Source organism: Oikopleura dioica, chromosome 2, assembly GCF_907165135.1.
Source record: "Oikopleura dioica chromosome 2, OKI2018_I68_1.0, whole genome shotgun sequence".
Lineage (NCBI taxonomy): Eukaryota > Metazoa > Chordata > Appendicularia > Copelata > Oikopleuridae > Oikopleura > Oikopleura dioica.
The window spans coordinates 13,181,982-13,194,883 of record NC_137292.1 but is presented as its reverse complement, the minus strand read 5'-3'; the positions used below and the strand labels follow the sequence as shown (position 1 = coordinate 13,194,883).

General features: G+C 41.0%; 3 protein-coding genes across 3 annotated transcripts; 1 reads left to right on the top strand and 2 right to left on the bottom strand.

Annotated features, from left to right (window-relative positions):
• Positions 1 to 118: 118 nt before the first annotated feature.
• Positions 119 to 1,347, bottom strand: LOC145700074 (uncharacterized). Its single transcript, XM_081777334.1, has 3 exons — positions 1,253 to 1,347; positions 1,081 to 1,214; positions 119 to 1,040 (listed from the first exon to the last, which is right to left on the bottom strand). Exons 1-3 carry the CDS (start codon positions 1,315 to 1,317, stop codon positions 916 to 918), a joined length of 324 nt encoding a protein of 107 aa, XP_081633460.1. The 5' UTR covers positions 1,318 to 1,347; the 3' UTR covers positions 119 to 915.
• Positions 1,348 to 2,035: 688 nt separating this feature from the next.
• LOC145698366 (semaphorin-5B-like) lies at positions 2,036 to 5,534 on the top strand. The gene is made up of 9 exons (XM_081775566.1): positions 2,036 to 2,322; positions 2,592 to 3,018; positions 3,129 to 3,384; positions 3,437 to 3,665; positions 4,134 to 4,234; positions 4,315 to 4,476; positions 4,558 to 4,659; positions 4,721 to 4,845; positions 4,895 to 5,534. The coding sequence occupies exons 1-9, from the start codon at positions 2,036 to 2,038 to the stop codon at positions 5,012 to 5,014; spliced, it is 1,809 nt and encodes a 602-aa protein (XP_081631692.1). The 3' UTR covers positions 5,015 to 5,534.
• A 4,483-nt stretch (positions 5,535 to 10,017) lies between these two features.
• Positions 10,018 to 11,284, bottom strand: LOC145698365 (uncharacterized). The gene is made up of 5 exons (XM_081775565.1): positions 11,187 to 11,284; positions 10,912 to 11,025; positions 10,630 to 10,683; positions 10,394 to 10,546; positions 10,018 to 10,087 (listed from the first exon to the last, which is right to left on the bottom strand). The coding sequence occupies exons 1-5, from the start codon at positions 11,282 to 11,284 to the stop codon at positions 10,018 to 10,020; spliced, it is 489 nt and encodes a 162-aa protein (XP_081631691.1).
• Positions 11,285 to 12,902: the final 1,618 nt, after the last annotated feature.

Here is a 12,902-nt window from a genome sequence, read left to right as displayed (position 1 = left end):
GTTCCGCGAAGAATTTTTATGATAAAGTAAAAAGAAAGTGAATTTATTTTTTTCAAAAAGAAAAGTATTCAATATTCCAGCTTGTTGATCACAAGAGACGTCGAATGTCCTCCTTCTTAAATTTTTTGCCGCATGTTGGGCATTTTTCGCTTTTATCTAGATTTTGCTGAGATTTATTCTGCAAGCAGCTTTCACAAAATCGATGACCGCACTTAACTTCAAGCTAAAGTTTACGTATTCTTGTTAACTTCTCAAGGCACGTGGTCCAATCATTGGACCACGGCGACTTTTACCCCCTGTATTTCCCGTTCTAGTAATCTGTTTGACCTGAATTTTGTAATGTGAGCTGATAGGACGAAAACGAACCACTCTGTGAAGTTTCGAATGAAAACTCAAAAGTGGTGGCGTTTTGCGCCATATTTCTCTTTCGCTCTCTGGTGGAATATCGAAACGGATTTTTCGATTTACAATTGTAAATTATTATAGAAGAGGGTTCAAGCTCTCTAACAATATATTTATAATCTTTTTTACTCAATGGAAACGTCAATTAGAGCCAAAAGTTCTGAGCGCTATTTTTCACACTATGAATTTGGCGCGCCGCGCGGGGCTGCATAATGCATTGTGGTCCAATTATTGGACCCCGTGTTTTGAGGGTATAGTAGCGCGCCCGTGTTTTGAGAAGTTAATTGATATTTACTCGAATACAAGCTTCTTGAACACTCTCTGAGAAAGACTTCATGCAAAGAGCACATTTACGTCCACGAAATGCTCTTTCTGTGATTTTTCTTTTTGTTTCCTCATATCGTTCAAGCTTGATGTCATCTTCTTTGATTCGGTCTTGAAGTTTCTTGTATGTCTTATCACTTCACTCAGATATAGCAAAGCATTATTAAAACAAATGAATAGTGAAGAACCTTAGCATTTCGCAACTTCAATTTTTTCAAGATCAAGATTAAGATTAATCTCTGTAATTTTTCTCTGTAATTCATTCTTCTCGCCTTCCAGTCTTTCGCATTCTTTTTCAAATCTTTCTCTTGCATCTTATAACATTTTAGCTAAAAAAGTTCGAAATTCACAAACTTTTTGCCTCCTTCGCTTCGTGTTTTTTTCTTGACCTAGATTTTTTAATGTTTTCAATCTCAATTTGGCATTCGGTTAGATCCTTCAAATCTTTAACACACTGATTTTGATCTTTCACAATTTCCTCGGCAGCACTAGATATATAATTTTAATCATCAATCCGTTTTCTTACGTTCTTGTTCTAATTGAAGTAAAAGGATCCAAATTAGGATCAAGAAATTTCTCTTTCTCCGCCATGAGTTTTTATGAGTGGTAGTCAGAGAAACCAAAAGAGGGAAAGAGAAAGAAGCAAAAGCTGAATCGCAAATATTAAAATTTCGTTTACTGTTGACTGGCACTGTAAATAGATGTCGACAGTCCCCAAGCTCGCTCAGATAACTTAAAAAGCTACTGTTTTTGTACTGTGTAAATTTTCGCCATGAATACTTACTTTTTACCTAAGACGCGTGTTCATCTCAGGAAATTGCTGCTTGTTACAGTGCCGCAACCACGCGAGATGTTAATGACTGTCTTCAACCAGCCAAATTCTAAAATATTTGATTAGGTGTGCGACGGATTGGTCGACTGCGCTGATGGATCCGACGAAGCCGGCTGCGTCGAGAAAGTTTGCTGCGACCGCGTCGAAATTGAAGGATAAGGGTTAAATTTTCGCATTTAGGTCAAAAAAAAAAGAATTGTTTCGCGAACTCTACGTAGCAGCCACTTGGAAAAGCACTTTTCGGAGGTGTTCCAATTTATTATCAAAAGCACTCGTGTTTGAGTAATGGTTCTTTATCACGGGAGCTACTCGAAACAACCAATTTGTAAAAGTGCGCAATCGTAACTTGCTACAGATGGCCTAGTCTGCTGAATGAAAAGCTAAGCAGAAAAGTGGCTGAAAGTATCTATTTTCTAGTCGAATCTCGTCACATTATCTTTTCGTGATTGCATGGTAGTCTTTAATCAAACGTGAACGATGCATACATTTTCTAACCCTGTGCAAGGCAAAGTATTCGCTCGATTAGAAGGACGATCTCTAAATGATCGACCAATCTACGAACTTGAAGGGCCCGGACGCGAGTATTTCCTGTACTACTACTCGACAGCAACGGATAACTTCTGGCTTATAAGCGATCAAATCAACACGCTCCAGGTCAACGGCTACAGTTTCGAGCAGCAACTCTGCCCGCAAGATATGCACATAAGAAGTTCAATGTCTGGTGCTTGGAAGTGGGCCTGGGCAAGCTGTGCTAATGCACCGAGGTGAGAAAATAAGGAGAATTGTGGTTTCTGGGGTGAAAATTGCAATTTTGAGCGAGAAAAAGCGGAACTACCTGTTATTCTAAAACAACAATTTTGGCCACAACATTGACTCCCAGACAGACAATAGTTCCATAGATTCTCGGTCAATAGTTTTTAGCATAAGGGAATAAAGAGAAGAGATAATTGAGTTTATCCCCTAATTCGCTGCGTGCTGAAATAACACGTCGGCGGAGTCTGGGAGTTAATCTTTCGGTAATTTAATTTTTCAGATTTGGTGAATGGTCTGAATGGGATTCCTGTCAAGCTGACCGCCGCGGCAACTGTTCAAGAAAGCGACTCAGATTTTGCAAAGGAGGCCAGGCTGGTTACGCGGTAGGCTGCCCCGAAGGACAGAACGTCGAGTCCGAATCCTGCAACTGCCTCGGATTCGAGCCAGAGGCCGTTTCCGCCCCTGGCGCAAAGGAAGTATCTAGCATCGCCTGGGGCGGGTGGGGAGCCTGGAGCGGTTGTTCACGCTCTTGTGGCGCCGGAATGCGCAGGAGAAATAGACTCTGCGATGGAGGTTTTATCGGGCAAGGCTCGTGCTCCCGTTTTGATAATATTGAAACTGAACAGTGTAACACGCACACTTGCCCTGGCTGGGCGAATTGGGGCGCTTGGGAAGGATGTAGCAAAACTTGCGGCCACGGACAACAGGTAGGCCTACTTGGAATACTTGAACACTTTTGATTTTTACGCAGGAATCAAAGTTCTATGATAATAAACGCGCGCTCAACAGAATAGCTTAGATAATCAACTTTTCTTAGCGTCGAACACGGGAATGCGAGGGCGCACAGGTAGGAAGTTCTAGTTGCCCAAAGAAGGACGAGCAAGATTTCCAATTCTGCGGAGGTCTTCCTTGCCCTAGCTGGAGTGGCTGGGGAATCTGGTCCCCATGCTCGAGCACCTGCGGTCAAGGCCACCGAGCACGATCCAGAGGCTGCCTTTACGCAAGTATCGGAAGTTCGGAATGCCCAGCTGCAGATGCCGCTGAAATGGAAACGTGCACAGAGAAAGCTTGTGGTAAGTTAAAAAAAAGAATCTTGATTGTTCTTAACTTACTTTTTTATTTCAGCCAATAATGTGAAAAAACCAACGGCAGCGGCAAGCATGCTCGGTTCTTGGACTTCGTGGAGTTCTTGCAGCGTCAGTTGTGGAGGAGGAACCCAAGAACGGAGCCGATCCTGCTCTGGAAGAAAGCCTCAGTGTCGTAAGTTCATTACAGCCGAATCGAGAAGCTGCGGTGAAGAAGAATGCCCGGTCGCACTTGGCTGGGCGGACTGGACAGCTTGGACTCAGTGCAGGTAACAGCGCGTTTTTTTCGCTTTTACGGAGCTTTGAAATGGAAAGTAGGCACGCGCGAGTTTTTAGAATAGAGAAAAGTTCAAGCTAATATGCTAATTTTTGTCGATTTTCCGCGACCTGATTAAAGTACAGTGGTGAATCCTCGATTGGGAAGGTCACTTTGACTTGCCGCTTCCCAATCGAGGATTCGGTCCGCACCGCACTTCTCTAGAGATTGGCTTGCTATATGCGCTGCCGCTTCCCAATCGAGGATTCAGCGCGTCCTTCCCAATCGAGGATTCACCACTGTAGTCTTCGAAAGGAGACATAAATAAGTAAATTAAACATGCTCTGGTAACATCCTCAAATATCTGTTTATTTTACTTTTCCCGAGTACTTACGGCAAGAACTGAACAAGAGCTCCGATTCTTTGATTCTATTAATCCTCGAAAACGAAACTAACCAAGTTTCTAAAACGCTTTATTCAGCGCTAGCTGCGGAGAGGGACAACAAACGCGTACACGATCCTGCCCGGATGGCGAAACTTGTCAAGGAACTGCTCAACAAAGCCAGCAGTGTTCTAATCAAGGTAAGCTCGATCCTAATCTCGGGATTATTCATAGACAAGGGTCTTCTTAAGTTCAATCGTCTAAAATTATTTTATTTCAGATTGCCCCAAAGCAGCGGTGGAAGAAGCACAAGCTGCTGGTTGCAAAATTGAAGCACAGTATAAATACGGTCTATGCAAGGGCGCAAATAAGAAGAAGGCCGTCATCAAGAACGGATTTTATCCAGAAGGGACTCAGTGTGGAAGAATTTTCTGCGACAAGGAATGGTTCAGATTCAATTTTTTCAAGTACGAGCTTTTCTGGAAAGCATCTTTTTTGCGGTAATTTAAGAACCAAAACCAGGCATTCTACGGATTTTTATGGAAGCCAAATGCATCGAAGACAACTTGCGTTTGCAAAAATGGCAGTTGCGACTGGAGCAAATCGCCCCCGATTTGTCCTATTGGTATCAAATCCTTCCCCTTTCTATCTTCTTTCATTTTGATTTCTTATCATTTTAACAATAGGCTGCGAGATGCCAATCGGCTGGGACGATTCAAGCTGCATCAAGCCAGTTAGCAAGAAGGTGATCGACCGTGTCGAGTCTTCGAGGAGTATGAGCCTCGCTGGAAAGATTTTCTACGCTCCGAGGGTAAGATATTTACTCAAAAAGAGAGTTGAAAAAGCATCAATTCATTTAGGCTGGTAAATGCAAGAGTGTCACATGTGCAAGTGACTCGTCGAAATTGCAGAAGCAGCTGAAGTGCAACTGCAATCCAAAAACTGCCGTCTGTGCCTGGAACAAATCGCTCGAGTGCTAAAAATGCCTAATACTTGCAAAGAACTAATGTTGAACAAACGTTACTGTCCTCTTCCTGTAAATATCCTTCAACTTTAACGCCCCCTAGATAACTTTTTAGCTTTTTTGCTTATATTTTAGTCCGATTTTTAATGGGCATAAATCCGCTTTGCCTGTTTTTAAATCACTAGAATAAAAATCATAATTATTGCTTCAATAATTATGCTTGAATAGTATGATACGAAATAATGTAAATTTTATAAAGAAGCCCAAGAAGATCGCTCAGTATAAGGCCGTTCCTGAGAACTAGAGCATCTTTTGTTAAAAATGATAAACTACCAAAAGATAATTTTGAAAAAGAAGATCATCAATATTTATTTTCCAAGCTTTGGGTGGACATTTTCGCCCTCAAGCTGCATTAACTGCCCAGATGATTTGAGTTTTGCTAAAAAAGAAAAGAATCCTAAAATGAAGCTTTTGTAAATTGTACATAGCTAATTGTGTGGTATCTAACTGTAATATACTTTCGAAGAACAATTAAACTCCCTGTGTTTCTTTCTTGCAGGCTGATTTTCTCGCAAATTAAAAAGTTCAAAGCTTATTTTGATGTAATTCTTTGGAACGTGCAGAAATTCGAGTCGAATAATCCAGGAACTTCCGTTGGAACGTGCACTCATCACTTTCAAGTGCTTTTTCATTTCCTACAGGTCGATTTTTTATTTCAATTTTCTCCGGTTTATTGAACGAAAGTTCGAGCTCATGAACATAAATTTAATGATTTTTGACAGAAACATAAATAAAGAAAAGGATGCTTTTTCCCAGTTAATCGTGACAATCAACAGAAATGCATCCCATAAAAACGAGGCCGATTTTTCTTCTTCTCGATTTCCTCAAATTTTTCTTCGAAACTTCAATTATCTTCCCAGAAAGTCGTCTCTTGCAGTGTTGAATGTTCTTGCAAAATCTGGTGCTCTGGAATCGCTCGTGGTTGACTGAAACAAGCAAGCAGCTGCTGGATGGTACTGGTGTTTTTTGTGGATCTTCGGTCATTGTTTTTTAAATAAAGAGTTTTAAATAAAATGTCGAGTAGAGAGTAGTTTCACTCGAGTTATGATGGAAACGCTTCACAGCCTGAGCGTTTTAAAAGCTGTGGAAAATGACTCTAGCGACAATTTTCCTTACGTCAATCTCTGAAAAGATTAGGTGTCGGAGCACTGGAACCGATAGAGAAAATGCTAATCAGAGCTATTCTGCGTCAATCTAAAATTTTAATTCATAATTTTGGGTACTAATTTTGTTTTGCCGACTGTCTTGAATTGTTGTCGTTTCGGCGTTTTATATCATTATTTTATTAAAATGAAATTGCGTCATTCAATTTGCGATTTTCCGAATTTTTAAATTTTCGTTGCGATTTTTAGACGTGAGTGGTGGAAAGAGGCAAACGTAGCGGAATTTCCCCTTTTTGGAGGATTTCCATAATTTATGAAAGACCTCTGGAACGTCAGGGTCAGGCTTTGCACTCTCGCACTCCCTTTTTTCTGAAGATGTGGATACTTACACTTGCAAGATAACGTGCGAAAACAGAAGACGAATAATTAGCAATGTCTTCTCTAGCACAAGAGCAACCTAGTTCTGATCGATTCTCCAAAAAAAGTTATTTCCGGTGGAGAAATCAGTGCATCACAAATTGTGTCTAGACTGATAAATGATGTCTGCTAGAAAATACAGTCGCTAATGTCTGGGTTAGTGAAGGTCTAGCCTTTTATGACAATAATCGAAAAAGTTAAATTTGTCCGCTGTAAGGAGTTAACCTCAATATTCCGCTCAATTTAATCGCTCAATCCTCAAATCCTGTGCTAAATAAATCTGTCCTGCTCATTTTAGATCCGCTGTCACGTGTTTGGTTACCGGTCACCCAGCGGTTGACCCTGACGCGTCGATAAGTTCTTATCAATGTCCTTATCATCAGAATTAAATCGTCAACGTTGCACCACCAAACACTAATTTTGGCTGTTTATTTAAAAGCACCAGCAAGGTTTTGAACTTTGTTGCGGCATAAATTAATTGAATTGAACAAGGCTAGTGGATAAGATCAAAGTCGATGTTGCATCAACTTCTAAAGTAAATTAAAATCTATTCGCGAATCGCGATGGAAGTCAAAAAGTCGTGAAGTTTTTGTCTTCGCGGTTTTCAATCAGGTCTTCTGGATCTATTTTGGGGTCATTTTGCCACTTGAATTTAACAATTGAATGCTCTTAAAATACTATTGTTTGATCAAAAAATAAAGAAAGTTGACCCCTGCCTGCTGTTTTCCTGGACTCGACTGGAATTAGGACGACTAAAAAGGCAGAAACTGAGACGACGGATCCGACAATTTGCAGCGTGCTGAAGTCAAACTCGCGGAAGATCAGGTCCACCACAAAATTGAGAGGCGGGACAAGAGCCTGCCCAATCGCCATATAAAGTGGCTGTAACGAGTTTCTTTTGGATATTTTTTAGCAAACACTTCTGCTGGATAAAATAGTTGAAACTCTTAGATAAGTGTAGGCGACGCCGAAATTGAGTGTAAGATTGAAGCAGAGTCCTAGAAAGGCGGAGAGGGCGAGGAAGTCCCAGGGGATATCGGCAGCATCAATCACTTCTATTCCGGCTGCGCTTAGGCTATCTAACGACTCATTGATGAGGTGCAGTTTCAAACGTGCGGATAAGAAACTCGTAACGAGCACAGACACGTGATACCGACCGTTCACGTTATTAAGATAGCCGAACTTTAGAGAGACCAAGAACTAGCGGCCAAATGAACAAAGCATTCAAAACTCCAATAATTCCGAGGAACCAGCTGACTTGACCGATTCCGAGGTCGGAGGGAAAGCATTTGGCGAAGGCGACCTTATAAGTCGAAGATAAACTCACTGATCCGCAGATAAGAAGAATTCCAATAATGGTATCGTTGATTCCATCCTCTTTATTCAAAGTCTAAATATGCTTTTGCAAAAAAGTTTTCAAACTAGAAGAATCAAAAATTACGACTTTTTCCTGAAAAATTCGAGTCGTCACTTTTTTGCCCATCAACAGCAAAAAGAACAGTTCCAGTTACAGCCATTGCACTCGCAATAATCTGCAGAAGATTGCGCCTCCAGCCCATCTTGAAGTTCTCAAGGAAGCAAATTGAAAACATGAATACAATCGCTGGATCCATCGCCATTATCGAAGAAGTGCTTTTTTGGACTACTTAGAGAATTTCGAAAATGTGGAGAAAAAAAATAGCATTTTTGTTTGCAGTTCTGTTAGGAGCTTAAATGCGTCCGCGAGCTTAATTTTTTGAGCATGTTTAATGGTGTCGTTTAGAAAGACGGCGGTGGAGTTTTTCCCAAAATAATTTGCCGAGTTTTTAGCCCGTCCATGGTGTTTGGCAAAAAACGCAGCCCTTCAACGTATAGCACGTTACAGCCGACATAAATCAACATGAACAAGAAGCAGAAGCGTAATTTGAAGACAATCGAATGTCCAGGAGTAAAACCGATCGGTTCCAAGTTTGGGATGATGTTTTCGCTCCACGGAAAGCCTCTTTGTCAGTTTCAAAAATGAATACTTTCTCACTCACGTCAAGTTCATGTAGAAAATTTGGCCTATTCCATTTTGAGTGGATCGCTTGGGAAAAAAACTCAGTTTTACAAATTGAACCCTTCCTGCGTAAATTTTGAATCCACACACCCGCCGAGTACACGAGTGCGCAAATGACCATCCATGAGGTCGAAAAGTACTGTATAAAGACAGGAGCCGGAAAGTCATAGTCTGCCACAAGTGTTTTTGAGGTCTAAAAGTCACTGTAGGATGAGTCAAATTTTAATAATGGAGGTTATTCCTCAGGCTCAAGAATTAAAATAATTGGGCGTAATAAAACCGCCCCGATAAATTAGCGATATTGACGTCAAAATTTACGGAGATGGATAATTTCTGCTCCAGATAAGATGAGGCGAAATACGGGATGATTTCATAGCAAAAGTTCATCTGTAATCATTAGCTGGCTCATTTATTAATTGAGTACATTCATCCCCCTTTTACTGTAATTTTCCAGTTCTAATTTGAATTTTCACGAACTTTTTAGGGGTCAAAGGTGAAAGTTCCTAAACCAGCCAAAGCAAATTTACAAAGCAGACGAATGAAACTTTACGACCTCTTTTGAAATTGACGTAATACCCCGAAGAGCGAAAAGTTGAAATTCAAAATGCTTCTGTTTTAAATTAATCTTTTTTATAAAAATTGACCTGTTCCGCAGCAACGTTAAATAACGCCATTCCAAGTACCAAAGAAATTGCCAATAAATGACTCTTTTTCTCAGGCTCTTCCGCCTTTTCCGGCATTCCGATTACATTTTTCTCCTTCTCCATAAAATGGTCGTCCTTGTCTTCCGAGAAGCTCATTGTCTCTCTTTTCTACAGATAAAAAACTTTTAGTTCCAGAAATAGAATCGATGATTTTAAACTCTGCGCACATTTCGACCAATAATTTGGCATGTAAGAATTACTCATTTCGCCCTTTTATTCAATAAAAATTCGTAGCGCGGCTAAATGTCATCAAGATAGCCGCGCGCGGCTTTTTAAATTTCATCGTTTAAGCTGATCATTCAGTCATCAAATAATTGATTTAAAATTGAATCTGTTCCTTTTTCAAATAGGAAAATTGATTATCAAGCTCTTCTTTTATCTCTATCAATGGGAGTCAAATGCTTTTCTTGTGAATCTGACTCTTTCTTGAAGAGAAAATATTGACGTTTTCGGTACTTTCTAGCAGGGTCGGAGACGAACTTATTATCTTGCCCTGTTTATTCTTCTTTTTTGACTCTTTCTTTCATGCAAGAAAAGCATGGATTCTCAATTGACAATTGCGCACGCCTTTTCTGCTGTTAATCGCTGGGAAAGATTGAAAAAAAGACGATATGGGAAGTAGAAAAGTCAAGTTTATTGAGAATCTCGATTTGAGATACCAGTAGTGCATTTAGATGAAGAATTTGATTTAATAAAATTAATGAGCAGGAATAATGGCAGCAGTAGTGCCCTTAGTTGGCTTGTAACCTTCGATCTTTGGACGGGCGCTAGAAAAAACCGACCACTACAAAATTCCTTGTTCTCGGCTCATGGTCAAATTGCCGCGGTTGGATTTTGTGGCTAACGGTAACATCGTAACCGTGGGCATCAACACATTCTGAATGGGGGCTCTCACTAATTCCTCGGTCGATTTTGATCAAATTCCGATGCTACTGTAAAACCGAGGTCATTCGATATCATTCTGGTGGACTTAGAATTTGCGATATCAGAGGCAAAAACAGAAAAAATATTCTTCAATTTCGAAAAAAAGCCAAGACCGGAAAAAATCTGAAAAATCCGTGTATCGGAATTGCAGGCGGAATTGCATTTCTGTCCGCGTTGCAAGATCCGCGCGCCCTTCCTGTAGCAATTCAGTAGTATTGTCAGCTGAATGGAACACTTCTGATGTTCCGTCCAACTCGCCGCCAATGCACCACAGGTCGTTGCCATAGCGCACCGATGCAAACCTAGCAAAATATCATCTCCATCTTTTTTTAACCCTTGCGGATCCGCAAATCAGAAATAATCCTTCAACAACAAAATTGCATACCAATGTCTGGCACGTTGGAGCTTTGCGATCTTCATCCAGCGAATTCCTCCCTCCCTAAAAACTGAATTAGCCGAGAGCAGAGCTCGGTAACCTGTGTAGAAAACCTGAGTCAGGCTCCTGAAGAGGCTATAATGAAAAACCGCCTAGCGGCTTTTTTTAATAACGAAGCCGCAAAGCGGCTTCGCCATAGTTACAATTTCAATCAATTTTATATTCTAGCGGAACCGCCTTGCGACCGAGAAAGACCATAGGTTCTAAAAAATTCTAAGAAGATTGACTTACGATAGCATAAGAATATTATCCGTGGCTCCAATCGACATCCATCCGCCGAGAAGGTAGATCGACTCGCCAATCGCCACGGCAGCCATATCTTCCAGAACATACGGCAAACTTGGTCTGAAAAGAACATGTTGACTTTTCTCAAATTTTACTGTCTAAAAACGTACCCTCACTTCTTTTTTGCCAACAAAGCAAAAACTCGAGAGAGCGCGTAAAAAAGTGGATTATTTAAGCTTCTAATTTCGAACTTTTAACTTTAAAAGCAATTTATTATTTACCCTTCCGCCCAAAATAGTTCGTGGGATGGAATTTGCTCAACAGAACGCGTGCCAGATCCGCCGATGACGACTATTCCGCGGCTCGGCGTAGCAACCATTGCTCGTTACTTGTTTATCAAACAGAACGGACAGTTTGGATTCATTTTTCTTCGAAGAACTTTTCTTCAATAAAGGAGAGATTCTTTCTAAACAAGTTCCTGATCTTGAACGCATTCTCCACATGGGCGGCGCTTGTTGCCAGGGCGCGGAGCCAATATGCCCTGGCTTCATCACTTCGCAGCTTGTTTCCGGCCCACAAGCCCAAATGTACCCATTCCAGGCGGTGCACACGTGATTCGATCTACGTATTTTTGAAGAGATTGGGATATTCGAGCTACGGTACCTCTCCTTGATCATATCGTGCGCATCTACCCAGAGCTTTTTCTTCGGAATTAGGCGCAGAACGGAATTTGTCCGCACTTGGGTGCTTCCTTGTACACTTGGCGACAGGTTGCGAAAACACAAGAAAAACAACTACACAAGGAAAATGGCCCTAGAACATTATTTACGGAAAAATTGCAGAATTTATCAAAAATTCACTGCAATTCGCAAACGGATATAAAAGCGTCTACCCGGATAATCAGCATGGGAACGGTCAGATTTGACGCGTGAAACTACTCCGTCAATTTGCTTTCTCAACCCGGGTTTCCTTTGGTATCGATTCGTCGCCCTGCCAATAATGCCTCCCATGACGTAGACGGACCCAGACAGCGTTACGGAACTTCATCGGGAGATCAAGAATATTGAACTCAATAATTAAAAAAAGGCGTCAAGAAAAATCAATTTTTCTGTCTGGCATTACGACAGGAAACTTGAATATTGCAGAAGAATTCGAGGAAAAAAAATTATTTTGCATTTTTTTTCTTGACAAAAAGTTATATTGAGTTCAATTTTGATCCCCTTTACAATGATGATACCTCTCCTCTGGTAGCTGAGCATATTCTTCAGCGAAGAAGTGAGCAGTAGTCGTGAAGTTCTCCCACCTGTCGTATGGAGTGATTTTTGATGTCTCTTGCAGATGGTTTTTGAAATTTCAAATTACACTCTGCGGAACACGTTACCGTGATTCATAATAAAGCGAAGCATCATGCTTTTTCTTCTTTCTAATCGTGAACTTGGAACTAGCCCGATTAATTAAGCCGCTGTAATTATAATAATAAATTTGAACCTTTTCGGGTGAACTTGGACACGTAGAAAATCCGACTTACGATCCTAGAATTCAAACAAAAAGAACTCAAAACCAGCCTGAAAATGGGTTTGGCAACCTGTGGAGAAACCTGAGTCAGGTTTTGAAACGCCTAAATCGAAAGCCGCGTAGCGGCTTTTAAAACGAAGCCGCAAAGCGAAGACATAGATTGAAATGGTAATACTGCGGTCATTTTGCGGCTTCGTCTGAAAAGTAGCCGCTACGCGGCTTTATATCGAAGCTTTTCAGAACCTAACTCAACTTTTCCATGGTTGCCGAGCCCAGGCCTGAAAGTCCAATGCCGCCAATAATTCCAATCGTTGGCCCTTCTGGAGGAGCTTCTGTTGTCGTGGTGGTAGTAGTCGTCGTCGTTGTAGTCGTCGTCGTGGTCGTTTCAGTTATCGTCGTGACGTTGAGCATGCTTTTGTTGATGTTTGAAAATAATTATCCTAGATTGCAAATAAGCGAGTTCAAACAACGTCCCTCCAAAT

Excerpts from the sequence above, each read along its gene's own strand:
- LOC145700074 (XM_081777334.1), bottom strand. The coding sequence starts at position 1,317 with ATGGCGGAGAAAGAGAAATTTCTTGATCCTAATTTGGATCCTTTTACT. Across the intron at positions 1,215-1,252 it reads ACTTCAATTAGAACAAGAAC|TGCTGCCGAGGAAATTGTGA; the intron begins GTAAGAAAACGG and ends TTATATATCTAG. Across the intron at positions 1,041-1,080 it reads CGAAGCGAAGGAGGCAAAAA|ATGCAAGAGAAAGATTTGAA; the intron begins GTTTGTGAATTT and ends AAATGTTATAAG.
- LOC145698366 (XM_081775566.1), top strand. The coding sequence starts at position 2,036 with ATGCATACATTTTCTAACCCTGTGCAAGGCAAAGTATTCGCTCGATTA. Across the intron at positions 3,666-4,133 it reads ACAGCTTGGACTCAGTGCAG|CGCTAGCTGCGGAGAGGGAC; the intron begins GTAACAGCGCGT and ends CGCTTTATTCAG. Across the intron at positions 4,477-4,557 it reads AAGAATTTTCTGCGACAAGG|CATTCTACGGATTTTTATGG; the intron begins AATGGTTCAGAT and ends ACCAAAACCAGG.
- LOC145698365 (XM_081775565.1), bottom strand. The coding sequence starts at position 11,284 with ATGGTTGCTACGCCGAGCCGCGGAATAGTCGTCATCGGCGGATCTGGC. Across the intron at positions 10,684-10,911 it reads GATAATATTCTTATGCTATC|GGAGGGAGGAATTCGCTGGA; the intron begins GTAAGTCAATCT and ends TTCAGTTTTTAG. Across the intron at positions 10,547-10,629 it reads CTCCAACGTGCCAGACATTG|GTTTGCATCGGTGCGCTATG; the intron begins GTATGCAATTTT and ends ATATTTTGCTAG.